At 43.4% G+C, this 13,643-nt stretch overlaps 1 protein-coding gene across 5 annotated transcripts in view; it reads right to left on the bottom strand.

Moving 5' to 3' along the window:
- Positions 1 to 6,280: 6,280 nt before the first annotated feature.
- The window catches only part of SMYD3 (SET and MYND domain containing 3), a 430,287-nt gene continuing 422,924 nt past the window's right edge, over positions 6,281 to 13,643 (bottom strand). For all 5 annotated transcript variants that reach the window (XM_069800593.1, XM_069800595.1, XM_069800592.1 and 2 more), the window contains one exon: positions 6,281 to 7,004. In XM_069800593.1, coding sequence (XP_069656694.1) covers positions 6,997 to 7,004 — 8 coding nt within the window. In that variant the 3' untranslated portion in view covers positions 6,281 to 6,996. The remainder of the gene's footprint in view (positions 7,005 to 13,643) is intronic.

The raw sequence follows: 13,643 nt of genomic DNA, 5'->3' as shown, positions 1-13,643 counted from the left end.
GCCTTTGCCTCCCTCGGCTCCTCATTTGGTTCTGGTCTGAATTGAGATACCTGTCCAGCTAAGCAACTGACAAGGCTCAGTCACGAGGAGCGAGGCCCAAGTTAAAGCCCATCTGGGTCGTGCTAGTTTTGAGCAAGTCGATAGGTCTGCAGAGCTCTAAACCTATCTTGTTTCTGCAGCTCTGCAAACACCAGCCAGGGGCTTGTCGGCAAATGGAACTTTTTCCAACTCACAAGTAGGACAAGCTCCTCACTCCCACTGCCCAATAAACACCATTTCTTGTGACTTAGGAGCAAATTTCGAAGGGCTGTTCCTCAGCAGAGAAGATGTTGGTCTATTGATGAGCTTCTCCACCACCTTGGAAGGACAAGTTTTGCCAAGGTTTAGATTTGAATGGTAAAATGAACAGCTTTGTGGCCTGGGTGTACCACAGTCACATTACATAGATTGCACAAAGAAAGAGCTTTGGGGCTCTGATGAAATGCACTTGGTCAATCCCCATCTGAAGGATTTTTATCCATCTTCCCATCTGCCAGCAATAAAGCAAGGTGGCGTCTTTGCCTGGTGGCTGGTGGGCTGCCCTATCCCAGGCTTGGGATCAGCATTTCTCTGGTCTTTCTGTGCAGAAAACACAAAATCAGATTTTTGTCTATTTTTCACAAATTATGTAACAGTCCCCACAGAAAACATTTGGTAAGGGTGCAAAAAAAAAAAGTCTTTGTATACACTCATTACACTGACCTTTTAAAATAGTGTTATTTACTGGTTCAGCCACAGATGTTCAGAATTTAACATTCCCAACTTGTGATAGAGAATTGCCCTCATCCAGCATTCCTTTTAACATGATGGGGAACATCACTCCCCAGTAACAGTATTTTGATCACAGTCCTATATAGGGTATAAGCTGGGTACAAGATATTAATGACATTAAAGAGAATAGAAATCCAGACATTGCCAGTACCTCACTGAAGACTTTCTCCCCAAAGCTTGACGTGACTTTGGAGAGGAGACTGAAGTACAGCAAAGGCCCTTGCATGCAAATGGAAGAATGGAATTGCCCAGGAGAAGCAGAAGCAAACCCACAGCAGTGAGTGCTCCCTTTCATGCAGTCCCCATCATCTCTGCTACTCCTTTTCCCAGACCATCAGCTGTCCCTCAGCTATATGGCTACCACTATAGGTATGGAGAGCAATTCCTCCCTGCAGCAGCATGACGCCGGCGACTCTCTCCAAAGACCACAACAGCCTTTCTATCCTTCCCTGTGGGCTCCTACAGTGTACTGCTGCTAGTGGGAGGGATGGCAGCTCCACGACTTCACAACACATCACTTGGGTGTCCCCAGCTCGGCAAGGGACAGCGCAAGGAGGATCAGGCCAGGCCTCTCCTCTACCTGGTTCATCATTACGGGATGCTCAGCACCACACCTGGCACCTCCTACAACAGGAAGGCAACACTAAAAAGGGTTCATTAAAGGGAGCTTCATTAAAAGTAAACAAGCAAGTACAGCACATAGCAGAGTACAGGGCCTGGGGGAGGGGAAGAGTGGAGCTCTGCTAATTTTCTCATCAGACGTCCTTCTCTATTACCGTCTCCTGGCTCCTGCTCTGAAAGTCAAGTGGAATTGTCAAGAGGAATCACCTGTGATTTAAAATGCAGTTTTCTTCCAAGAGGTATGTAAAATTGCCACCTTCCTATCTGGAGCCTCTGGGGACTGGGAATCAGAGCCGCTGAATTGGAGGGGCGGAGGAAAAAAACGCTGCTCTTTCCTCCAGTCTTCTCAGCCCCACTAGACCAGCCCTCAGCTGAAACAGAGATGAGGGAGTGGGCTCCTTAGCTCCAGGTAAGGAGACCAGCAAGTGCTGCCTGTCTGAGCCCAGGAGATGGAGGGGAACTTTAAGCAAAGAAGAGGCTGCGTGATTATCCCCTTCCTCCTGTCCTGGGGGCAAGGAAATCAGAAGAATAGATTGTGCTCTGTCCTGATTTAGGCATCTTTGGAGTTAAAAAGGACTCAGGCAGGATGCTTCAGCCCTGCTCTCTTGCTGTGAGCCCCATCAGAATTTGGTTAACAAGGAGCTGGAGCATCTGAGACTACTGAAAAGCTGTGTGTATGTGCGTTTCTGTGCACGTCTGCCTCTGTAGCTATATAGAGATATATTTAAAAGAAGGTTAATTGGTCTCCTGGGAACTATAAAGAACTTGTTAGGTTCCTCTGTGTGAGCAGTGACTATATGAAGCCTAATTACCAAGCCTGAGTTATCCTTTTTTTTTTTTTTTGGGGGGGGGGGGAGGAATCTCTAAGGTCCTTATTAAAACCTACAAAAAGTCTAAAGAATGATGGAATTAGAATTGATTTGTTCGTGTTGATCACAAGTGCAAAGCAAATAAAAACATTGAACTTTCCCCATGAAATACTAATAGGGGTCATATAGGCATGGCTTACACATCACTATTGTGGGCATAAACAGAAACCACTGTGCTGAGTGGCAAGAATAGCAGGCTGCAGACTTTCAGCTAAGGTGCACTCTTTATGCTTAGGACAGGAAAAATACACACTTAGATATTCTTGTAGGGAGCATTTTACAAAACAGTTATCATCTCAAATGTATTTTCAGGCTGATTAACTTTGTAAAATCAGAAATGGAAAAGAAAAAGACTTTTGTATGGGAAAATGCACACTGCTAGGAAACAGAAAATAGCCATTTAAAAAGAAGAAAAAAAACCCCCAGGAACTCTAACGTGGCTTTGGTCTGAAATGCCCAAAAACATTTGCTTGGGATTTTTTGCCTGTTCTTTAGACTTTGCTGACCTGCCATGGGTGGAGACCAAAGCTTTGTCTACATGGAAGGGACACAGCTTAGGCAGCGGCAGCTTACAGCACTCTGCCCACGTGGGCAACTCAGTTGTGGAGGTACTCTCAGGCAATACCTGCAATGACAACAAGGAAGTATGATGATGTCATTCCATCCCACACAAATGGGTATTTTGAGAGCTGCATTTTCTGCGCATAGCTGTCCTACAAATAATGCACTAAGAGAATGCATACAGACTCTTTAAGCGCTTACAGGTAGGGAAGTAGAGAGGCAGAAGTATGGAGAGTATCATATCCAGTTCCTGTTTTCTTTCTTTTTTTTTTTTTAATGGTGAGGAGAAATTTCCCAAAGGTTAACAATGACAAAGCCCAACTATGGACGTCAATCTAACCCTGGCTGATTTGCCCAAGGTCAGAGACAGTTTCTGGTGCAGCAGAGAAGCCAAGCCAGAACTCGTCCATAACTGTAAGACCTTCCTTCTTCTCCTTGTCTTTTGGGAGATTTAATTCTGAATCAGAAAACAAAAAAAATCCTCATAATTGGCACAACCTCTGTGAAAAACAGAACTCTGTTCATTAAGAGCCTTGCAGTGGCCAGGGACTATTTGGAATATACTGTGTGGGGAAATAGCCTCTGTATTTCATAAATGTGCTATGTAAAAGAATAACAAGAAGTCTAAAAAAAGCTAGCTTAAAAAACCTAGCCATCAGAGAACAGGGTTACAGTGAGAAGCAGAGAAAAGGCTGAGTAGCAGGCGAGTTTTGTTGGCATAAAGCCATGCACGATAGACTCCACACACAGGTTGATAGACTCAAGGAGGTCAAGGTCTATAAAAAATTGGTTCACTGCATTTTTCGCTCACTGCATTTCTTTCACTTTCTATGCACTGCAAGTTCTGTTTGCTAAGGGCCCAGAGAGTGTTTACTTCCAACATCAGGTCAGCACACCTTGAGGGGTATGGATACAGAGAATTACACCATGCTTAAAGAAACAGCACTGTTTAGGGAACTAATTTTTTTTTTTTTTTTTTGACAGAAGTTTTGTTCAACTGGAATCAATTATTCTTAGCAAAACTGTATAATTCCCTATGTTTTTTTCCTGTGTGTTGGTACTGCTTTTCTTCCAAACACATACTACAATGCAGTTCAACTCCCTCTAAGAGCAATCTAACATTGTTGCTCCTGGACTAATGTAAGGGAAAGTGACAAATCAAAAATAACTCAAAATGTATAACTTGAGGTGAACCCAAATTACCATTGCTTTCCAAAAGGCACTGGAAAAGTCTCTGACCTGCTGGAAGCAAGCAGCAAGCCTGCCAGCATTACAGATAATGCTGCAGTCTGCCTCTTTCTGACTTTCGCATCTTTATCTTAGCAAGCTGATGCCACCTGAGAAATTTGACAGATATTATTAGTGAAGACCAAAACATGATATCTGTGCAAAGACAACTCCAGCTACTTTCAGTCCGAGCTGAAAAAAATAAGATTACTTAATTTGAAATGAATGCTTATCTAACGTTCCTTCCTCGTTGGCATGCTTGCTTGCTACCGCACTTTCAAACAATGCATTAAGCTAAATCTCTCTGCAGTCACCAGCCAGCTTTCTTCGCAGAAAATAGGCTGGAGTGGGACCACTGGGAGAGAAAAATCTGCCTGCAACAACCTCCCCGGCAGCATCAGCAGCCCTGCTGCCGGTGTTAGTACATGTGAATCTCCAAAAAGGAAACTGCTCAGTAAAGGACTCAAACCAACCAGAAAACTTGTCTCTTTCCTTGGCCAAGCCGAAAGAAATGCAAGTTTTGCCGCAACAGTAATGAATATAAAGCACAAATTATGCCCCCGTACTAAGGAGCGTCCGCAGACCAGCCCAGAGAAGGCGGCCAGGCAGGGCAGGCAATGTGGTGGTCCTCTCAGGACCCTGAGCCAGAAACCCGAGCCACAGACCAACCTGGGGTCCATTTGGTTTCTTGCTTTGCTCAGTGGGCTGCGGATCAATTTCCCACAGCCCTGTGTGCATGGCAGGACACTTGCTGTCCTGACGCTCTGCAGCCAACATAGCACGCTCTTTCTCCATTTCCCGACAGAGAGTTGTTGAACTGTTTCACTTGTACATGCTCCCTAAGCATCTGCTATAGACCACTGCTGGAGAGAAAATACCAGTGTAGGTAGATCCCTCAGCTTGATGTAATGTGGCCTCTCATCGGACACCGTCTGACAGGCACCAGGTAGGCCTGCCCCTCCCCTAGCACCCACCTTTCCCTGCTACTGTGCTTGGAGAGTTGAGGTGTCCTTGTACCAGAAGCCCCAGAAAACAGTGCTGCAGTTCCTACATACAGATGTGTCTGCGTACACGCCATCCGGCGGGCCATCTCCCAGTATATGCTGCATAAACTAATGCATCATCTTACCTTACATTCTGAAGTCCCTTCCACTTGCAAATCTTAGTATTAGATATGTAATCATGAGATAACGTAAGCGTCATCTTTATGCAAAAAAGATTCTAATATGCGTGTGCCCCTTTAAAACCAGAAAATAGCTCCTGAAGACTGGGTACCCCTCACATTTTCTGAATGTCTATCAGTGATGCCATTACTTTGTCAAAAATCCCAATAAATGCAAAGGTCTGACCTTCCCCCCCCCAGATAATTTCCTTTTCGTAATAGCAAGAAGACCCAACCAAGCAGTGAATTTCTGCGAGGATTATTGCACTTCTTGGGTGGCTGATATGACTTGGCCTCTGGCATCAAGCCATGCTACGTACTCCAGAAATGCACTGCATTTCATAGGTTATTGCTTGCATATTACTGCCGGGCAAGTGAACGCTCCATACGCTGGAACAAATTCAAATGCCTTGAAAGGAGATATCTTCCTCAGCGTTGGCATTCATGTGCTGTGGCTGTAAATTACGCCCAGAGTGTTCATTTTCTTTTTAAATGTGTTCTCATCTCATAATAATTAATGGTGTCAAGTTACTGGTGTGAAAAAAGCCTGACTTTACAACAACGATGGATTAATGAAATAACAGTCATGGCTGGAGTAGCAGCAATAAATTGTTAGAGAGGAGTGACACACCTGAAGTGATATTTTCAAAGGCATTAAATTATTTAGGTTTCAATGTTCCTCATAAATATTTGGCTTTTGTTGACATTTGTTTCTGCATTAAAAATGGAAGTCAGCAGCTTTGGCAAGAACAACTTTCTTGCTGATGAGCGTGGGGAAATTGGGCGCCTGTGCTTTCCAAGACATCCTTTGCTCCCCCAGGGATAACCTCCTAATTCAGTGCTCATCTGTAGGTCTCAGAGGTTCACTCTTTGGGGAAGTGAAATCCAAACCCCACAGGCTCAGAAAGGTCTAGAAACCACACCAGTGAGCTCACAGGTCCAAATCTCTCTTTTTAAAACTAGTATGAAGTGAGAAACTCTTGAAGCAATAAAAATGGGGAGAAAACAGAGTAAGCAATTTCCACATAGATACACTTTTGATTAAATTTTTTATTTAATCCATTTTAATATTCAATATTATAACATATAAAATGCAAGAAGAAGAGGGACAGAGCCCTGCAGATATACTGGGGAGGAGGAAAATCTCATTTAGAACATTGGGAAACTTATTTGATGTCAGAGCACTGGATCAGGCTTTTGGAAACCATACCTAAGGGCAAGGCAAAAGGAAAAAAATATATTCTCTCTGCTTATAATGTGTCTGACATGAGATCCTTAATTGCTGGCAAAAACTGGTATAAAAAATTGACTGCTGATATCAATGGAATTATATCACTTTGTAACAGATGAAGACTCTGTATGCATTTCCTAATACTTATTATCAATTAAATTAGGTGTTGTAAATTGATAATTAGGTATTGTCAATTAGATTGTTTGGTAGGAAAAAAACCCCTCTGAAAATTGCAGATATTCTCTCAAACATCAAGTCAATTCAAATTATACAGCAAAACTAATAAATACTAAACATTTTTGTAAAGCAAGTAGGTCCTAATGAAAAGACACCAAAATCATCGAGAAGCTTCCCAATGCAATAAAAAGCATTTGATTTCCTTTTTCCTTGAGTATTTTGATTTCCAGACTAGAAGTTAACTTCACTGTATTCTCATGATGGCCTCACACTGTTCCTTTATCTCCACCAAGGCTTGCATCAGGCTGTGATCTGTCCCGTGGGTCACCTTCATAATATTATAGGCCTTGAGGAGAGAACAGAAAGGGACGTGTTAGTCATTGTGCAGACCATGAGAAGGGGTTGGTCCTTGCAGTGGGGAAGGGATATAAGTACTGGTCTTCAAGTGGGTGCCAGCTGGGGGCTTGAATGCATGGCATAGTAGAAATAGAAGTGAAGCATCCCAAAGTGTATAATGATTTGTCCCTGACAAAGGAGGAGGCACTGACAACGCATTATTCTTAGGTGTTAAAGTCCACGAATATATTGCACAGATGGATGTTTGGAATAGTTGAGGAAGATATTTTTTGCACTGAGTCATGAAGACCATTTTAAGAGCAGTCAACTACTGCACCCAAGGTTTTGATATGTTATTTAAAAGACTGTGATGGTCATGATGTTAGTAGCCTCAAAGTCCTGTAAATAGAAATGGATTAACGCTTAACCAATGGAATAAAGTGCCTTAACTGTATCAGGAGAAACTATGCATAGCATCAAACAAATCAGTACACTAATAGTTTCACTCTAAAAAGGCATGCAGGTGAATGGGTCTTTGCTGCTTTTGCCAGGGATTATTTTCTCTGTGTGTTTGTCATCTTCTATTGCTAGGCCAATTTACGCTTGCTGATATTGCCTGTAGTGTTGCTGATTCCCTGCCACAGATATGTCTGAAATGCTCTTTGCCCAGCTCATGTTTAGATCATCACTTTTCATATGACATTTATGCTTCTTTCTATTAAATTCCTTGTGCAAGGAGAGAAGTACCAGATGGAAATGGATTCAGCAATTCTGAAGAAAGAACAAGGGAGCTAGAAGTGCACTGGTAGGAGAAAAGACATCAGAGATTTTTCCTCACCCCAAACTGAGGAATTGTAAAAAACTAAATGCAGCCTGTGTTTCAATGGGTTCCTGGTCCAGTCAGCTGAAAAAATTCAGCTAAATCAGCTTTGGATTGCAGAAAAAGGATCTTTTCGGAAACAAATGTTGAGGAAGGGGCCTCATTTAAATTGGAAAGATAAACATAAAAATAAATATATTCTTTGGTGGAATGACGGAAAGCCTACTTCCAAATTCTAGAGACTGGCAAGTATATGGAAATTCTAGCACAGTTTATTTTTGCTTCAAATTAGCTAATTCTTAAAAGAAGAAGGCAGCAAAAGATTGAAAGAACAAGTTGAAATAGCAGTCAAAACAAATCAGAGTATGCAAGGAGCTCTAAAAAGAGTCAAATATATTCTGAGCTACCACAATGCCCTACTACTAAATGATAAAACACCCGGTTAAACAGAACAATGGAAATGCTTTCATCACCATTAGAAATGCCCAAGAAATGTGAAATAAAATCAGAAATCCTGATTTTTTGCATATTTCTATTTTAGCAGAAATACAAAGCTGGTCATGTTTTTGCAAAATGTTTGCAAGTAAGTCATAATTATACTCCCTGAAAAGACTACCTAAAGTGTTCTTCATGTTCTGCTTTTCCTAATTTAACATATTGAGAAAATGTTGTAAAGAATAGATCATAGAAGTATTTCAGCATAGTGGAGTGTGAGGTATTAAGCTGTACAAGAGCTTTTTTTTTAAAAAAATAAATAATTTAAAAAGTAGTGTAAAAAGCAAGAATAAGAGCTAGTCCTTCCCTGGCTGAGACAGTGGGATGGAGAAAGATGAACACTTGCATGGTATTGGAATCCCTGCATAGTGCAGAGCAGGGTAGCTGCAGGTGGGATCCTGTGCATGTTGCAGTGCAGCAACACATAGCTGCGCTCAGGCTAACTAGAAAGGACAGGATCACCCTAGAGCACAGTGGCCAGGTTAATTGGCCATGGATCCACACACACTTGGTGCACAGTGTTAGCATGCCCTGGCCAAGAAAGCTGCTGGATTTATTGTGAATGACCCGTGCTAGAGCTGTGCATTTGGATACATCCGAGTTGCAGTCCCAGATCAGTCCCAAGGGTAGCTGACCTTGATCTTTGGTTCAACTACAGGACAGAGGTCAGGCAGGGAGTGATGGACCTGGACACCCTGATGCAGGGCCAGAGACGTCCATATGGATATGCCTCCACTAAAAGGCAAAAATCCTTAATATCAAACCTAATCTTGAGATAATGCTACCATTGCTGACTTCTCTCTCACCGCTAACATTTCCTTTCCGTTTCCTTTCTTTCCTCAGTATAGCAGATAAGTACACCCGGTCTTTATCCTTTTGTTTCCTCAGAGAAAAAATCATTTTCATGCAATGCACTGTCTCACATGCTGCAGGAGGAGTCAGAACCAGTTGCATCAAAGTTAGAATAGCAATGACTTCTGTAATCCCCGAATTAAACCGGCATCAAGTTATGTAGTTGTTTTTGCAAAGGTCAGTGCAAAACTGGGGACAATTTCACCTCCCAAGCAAGGGATTGTTTTACTGGGCAGAAGCAGGAACATGCAGGCTCTCTGAACACTCCCCTGCTCTCCTAAATCGCCCAGCTAATCAGCAAAGTCGAGGCTGAGCAGAGTCTTGTGGTCTGTGTGGTCTTCCTCTCAGCTAAAAGAACAAATCTAATTATGAAAAACTATAGTAATCGTGAAACAGCAACACAGGCCACAGTGTCATCAACCACATACTGTCTCCCTGAAGAATATAAAACCTATTAGATTAGTGGTATGGCTGTTACTCCATGAATGCAAATGAAATGCAGCACAGTCATTTGTGCCTGATTTGCATGGGGATGGGACGGGATGCTGTCCTGGTTTCAGCTGGGATAGAGTTTATTTTCTTCCTAGTAGCTGGTATAGTGTTATGTCCTCAATTCAGTATGAGAAGAATGTTGATAACACACTGGTGTTTTCAGTTGTTGCCAAGTAGTGTTTAGACTAAGTCAAGAATTTTCCAGATTCTCTCCCCCATCCCACTGGGTGGGGGGGGAAGCGAGTGAGCGGCTGCGTGGTGCTTAGTTGCTGGCTGGGGTTAAACCACGACAGATGCCCATCACCACAGCTGCAGGGAACTGTGTGCAGATGCAGGACGGCACCGCTCCATCACAGGGAAAGCAGAAAGCAAATGGCCACGTGCCAAACTGGCATGAAGTGAAGGCCAGCATTTCAGAGGGAGTATCTGTGTTTTTCCAGCTCTATGGATTGAAGGGGACACTTGTTAAAGCAGGCATAGGAAAACCAAAAACTATCATAGTTACTATCAACCACAGCTGGTAAACAATTCAGCATTTGAAGCATGCACCTAGAGAAAGGGGATTTCTTCAGTGCTGCTGTGAAACCTGGCGGGGGTATGTTACCCCAATTCCTGTGCTTTTTGCCTCCACACCAGGGATTACAGTTAAGAAGGGAAACAATATTGTACCTATTGCAGGCCTTCATGAGACAAGACAGCCACGCTCATCAGCTCATGGGAGGACAAAGGTGCTCCCGCGACCGTGCCAGCAAGTGCAGGGTCTGCGGGGGAAACTGGTCAGTGTCGTACATGTGTGCATCCTCCTGCCTGCTCGTCCTCATCCCCACCAGCTATCGCTCAGTGGCTGGGCACCACTGCCCCTGCTCAAGGAAGTGCATGGGTACAGGCAGCCACCTCCGCCACCACCACAGCCCAGAGGATGGAGCAGCAGCCGAGACAAGGCACTGCAGCACTCACCGGCTCGCTTCGAGGAGACGATGCTTGGAAACGAAGTCATCTCCTTGAATCCAAGCCTTCCTCTTCACCCTGCCTGTCCTCCCAAACCGAGTCCAGCTCCACTCAGGTTATGGGCAACCAAAGAGGTGAGCTTACAGTGCTGTGAAGGTAATGAATGACACCTAACAAATATTTATGCTAATGAGCGCACCCCAGGACAAATCTATACACTTGCTAGGGGCTCCCATGATCTCCAGAGATGCTGTCCCGTCCTGGGCTCCTGCAGGAGTGCTGCTTCCCAGTCGAGAAACTTTTCTGTTCACAAGACAGCTTGTTGCAACTTTCGTTATTGCTGTTTTTTACAGTCATTCCAGGATCTTTAAATTAGGTTTGTCAGATGGGGGTCCAGCTCTGGTCTTTTGCTGACAAAGGTTTTCCTGATCTGTAATTCCATTTGTCCTCCACCATTACATCTTTCATATATATATGTATATAAATTTAAAAACGATACATTGGTTGTACAATAAACTGAGGGCTACCTTCAGGTTTTATTCCAGGAGTATTGCCTCTCTGTAACAATTCTGTTTCCAAAACCTGGCAAATAAGGTTCTGCAGGGCCTAATATACTTTTAGGGGGTGATTTCATTTTAATAGGTAACATAAAGCCCTCCATATTATTTAAGCCTTCTTTGGGGGTGCAGGGCAGAGAGCTAAACCCAAAGGGCACCGAGTAAGGTGGTTATGATAGTGATTCATTTTCGGTGGCACAGAGAGCAGCAGTAAGGGCGGGCTGCAGAGCTGTGTATGAAGATCTACTGGTCTTAACAGACTGCGCATCTGATGCAGAGAGGCTGTCAATCTCCAGCAGCTCTGAGGCTGTGCCTGATTAAACAGGATTTATATGAGTGAGGTGAATTTCACTCAGATCTCAATTCCTCTGCACCTTCCACATCCTTCTCCTTAATGCCACGCTGAAATTAGTCTGACGAGGGCTCCAACAGGGTGCTATTCAGTGTCAGAGTGTATTAAGGAGAGTAATGAAGCAGAGAAGGTAATCGCGTTTCTGCTCTGAGCGTGTGGCACGCTCTGTTGACACATCTAATCACAAAGGGCTGAACTGTGTTCTCATATAACTCTAGGACAGTATCTGAGTTATACTAGGAATCGCATCCTTTACTTGCAACAAACTGGGAATTATATCTTGCTCTAATTTGTTCCAGTGTAGACAGCAATGAAGAGAATCAGTTTCAGATCTCATCCAAAGCAGCGTTGTGTCCTATGCTTGCAAGTTGCATGGAGAAAGAGGATGACAAGAAGCTTTTCCTCCTCTCAGCTGTGCTCCCAGAGAGTGGGAGTTCAGTCTCTCCCTGTCTCACGCACGTGGGTGAAAAGGGGGACGCTGAACAGGGAATAGGCAAAACCGCAACAGGATTAGTTTGTAAATGGTTCTGCATTTCAGCTGTAAAGCTGTGTCCTTGTGGACCACTAATGGCTTGGAGACCACAGTTAGACATGCACTGAGGTATGGCATAGAATGGTAAGCAGCACCTTATTGTCCCTTTTCAGGGAAAGAGGAGATCACAGAAACCTTGAAAAAAGGTTTCTGTGTTAGGCATTGCTCAGCATGCAAAGGATAATACAGTAGCAATCTGGCTTGCAATGGGCAACTTCTTCACTAAAAACATACGAAACCCCACCACAACTTCCATCTTCACTGATGAGCAGCATTCAGATGTCTCTAGGGGAATTCACTCCAGTTTAATTTAATGCAGTATCATATTAGAAATGCAATTAGAAGAATGCCTGTTGATATACTGCAGCAATATCAATGAAAATAGAAGCTCCTCTGACTGAAGTCTCACTCCACCTGCTAAAAAGGAAAGTCTGAATGTTTGGAAATTAAAATATTATGGGGGAAATAGCAGAGCAGATTACCTGGCACATGACAGATATATGACTTACTTCTGAATAATGCATAGAAAATAGAATCTGCTTTTTAATGGTCAGAATTGGCCATAATTTAAGTTAAATATCTCAAGTGAAGATTTAACTTACCAAGACTTAGTAAGACTGGCATCATATTAAATACTAATTTATTATTTCAACATGTGGAAATTATCAGTTATTCAGCTTGCATAATTAATCAGATGTTAAAACCAAATAGATATGGGGGTTGAAAAAAGTAAGTACAAAATACGAAGTTATCTAGAGAGTCATGGCTGATACTAATCTTATAGGGGATCCAGGCAGGAGTAAAAACCACTTCTTCCCCCCATCCCCCAGCAGACACCCATCCCCTTCTATCCCAAGCAGCTGCCCTAACTCTGCCACAAGACTAGCTCTTCCTATAGTATGGACATTAAACAAAGGGGACATACAGCTAACCTCTGCTCTTCTTTCCAACACTGGTGCCAGCACTGGGGCCCTCTCCTGCCCAGCAGCAACAGGCAAGTAGCTGGGCTGGGTGGCTTTCTGCAGCACCCAGCAAAGGCAATGAGGAGGCTGCATCAGGCACTGGTGGTGGGCTGAGAGACAAGAGGGGGAATCGCACAGAGCACATACTGTCTTCAGGCCAAGCTGACCACAGGACAATCAATAATACAAGGGAATAAGCATAAGACCGATTTGAGGGGAACTGGAGGCAGTGCATCTTCAAGGGGGCAAAAAACACTCTAGCAGTGATTGAGGGCTTGAGATGGGAAGCAAGTGAGAACCTACGTCCTGAGGACATGTTGCACATGGAAGGGGATTCTTCAATATATTTAAGATGATACTAACAGCAATATAATGGCAGGACAAATAAGAGCCTGGGGTAGGAGGAAATGAATAGAAAAGTCAGCTCAGGTACAAGAAGGATGGCTTAAAGCTGAAATGTAACTAGCAAAGCACGAGCTGCAAAACCAGATCAAAGAAGAGAAAGATGATGAAAGATATAGAAACAGGAGGGATCAAGAAGCACGCCTGTTGATTTGAGTGTGGCTCACAATAAAATACAAGCATTAAAGGCAAAGTTCTCCAATCTGAAATCACAGTTCCCTGACAGGGAATAAGGAG

Source organism: Haliaeetus albicilla, chromosome 13 (assembly GCF_947461875.1).
Source record: "Haliaeetus albicilla chromosome 13, bHalAlb1.1, whole genome shotgun sequence".
Taxonomy (NCBI): Eukaryota; Metazoa; Chordata; class Aves; order Accipitriformes; family Accipitridae; genus Haliaeetus; species Haliaeetus albicilla.
This window is presented reverse-complemented; position numbering and strand designations above follow the sequence as displayed.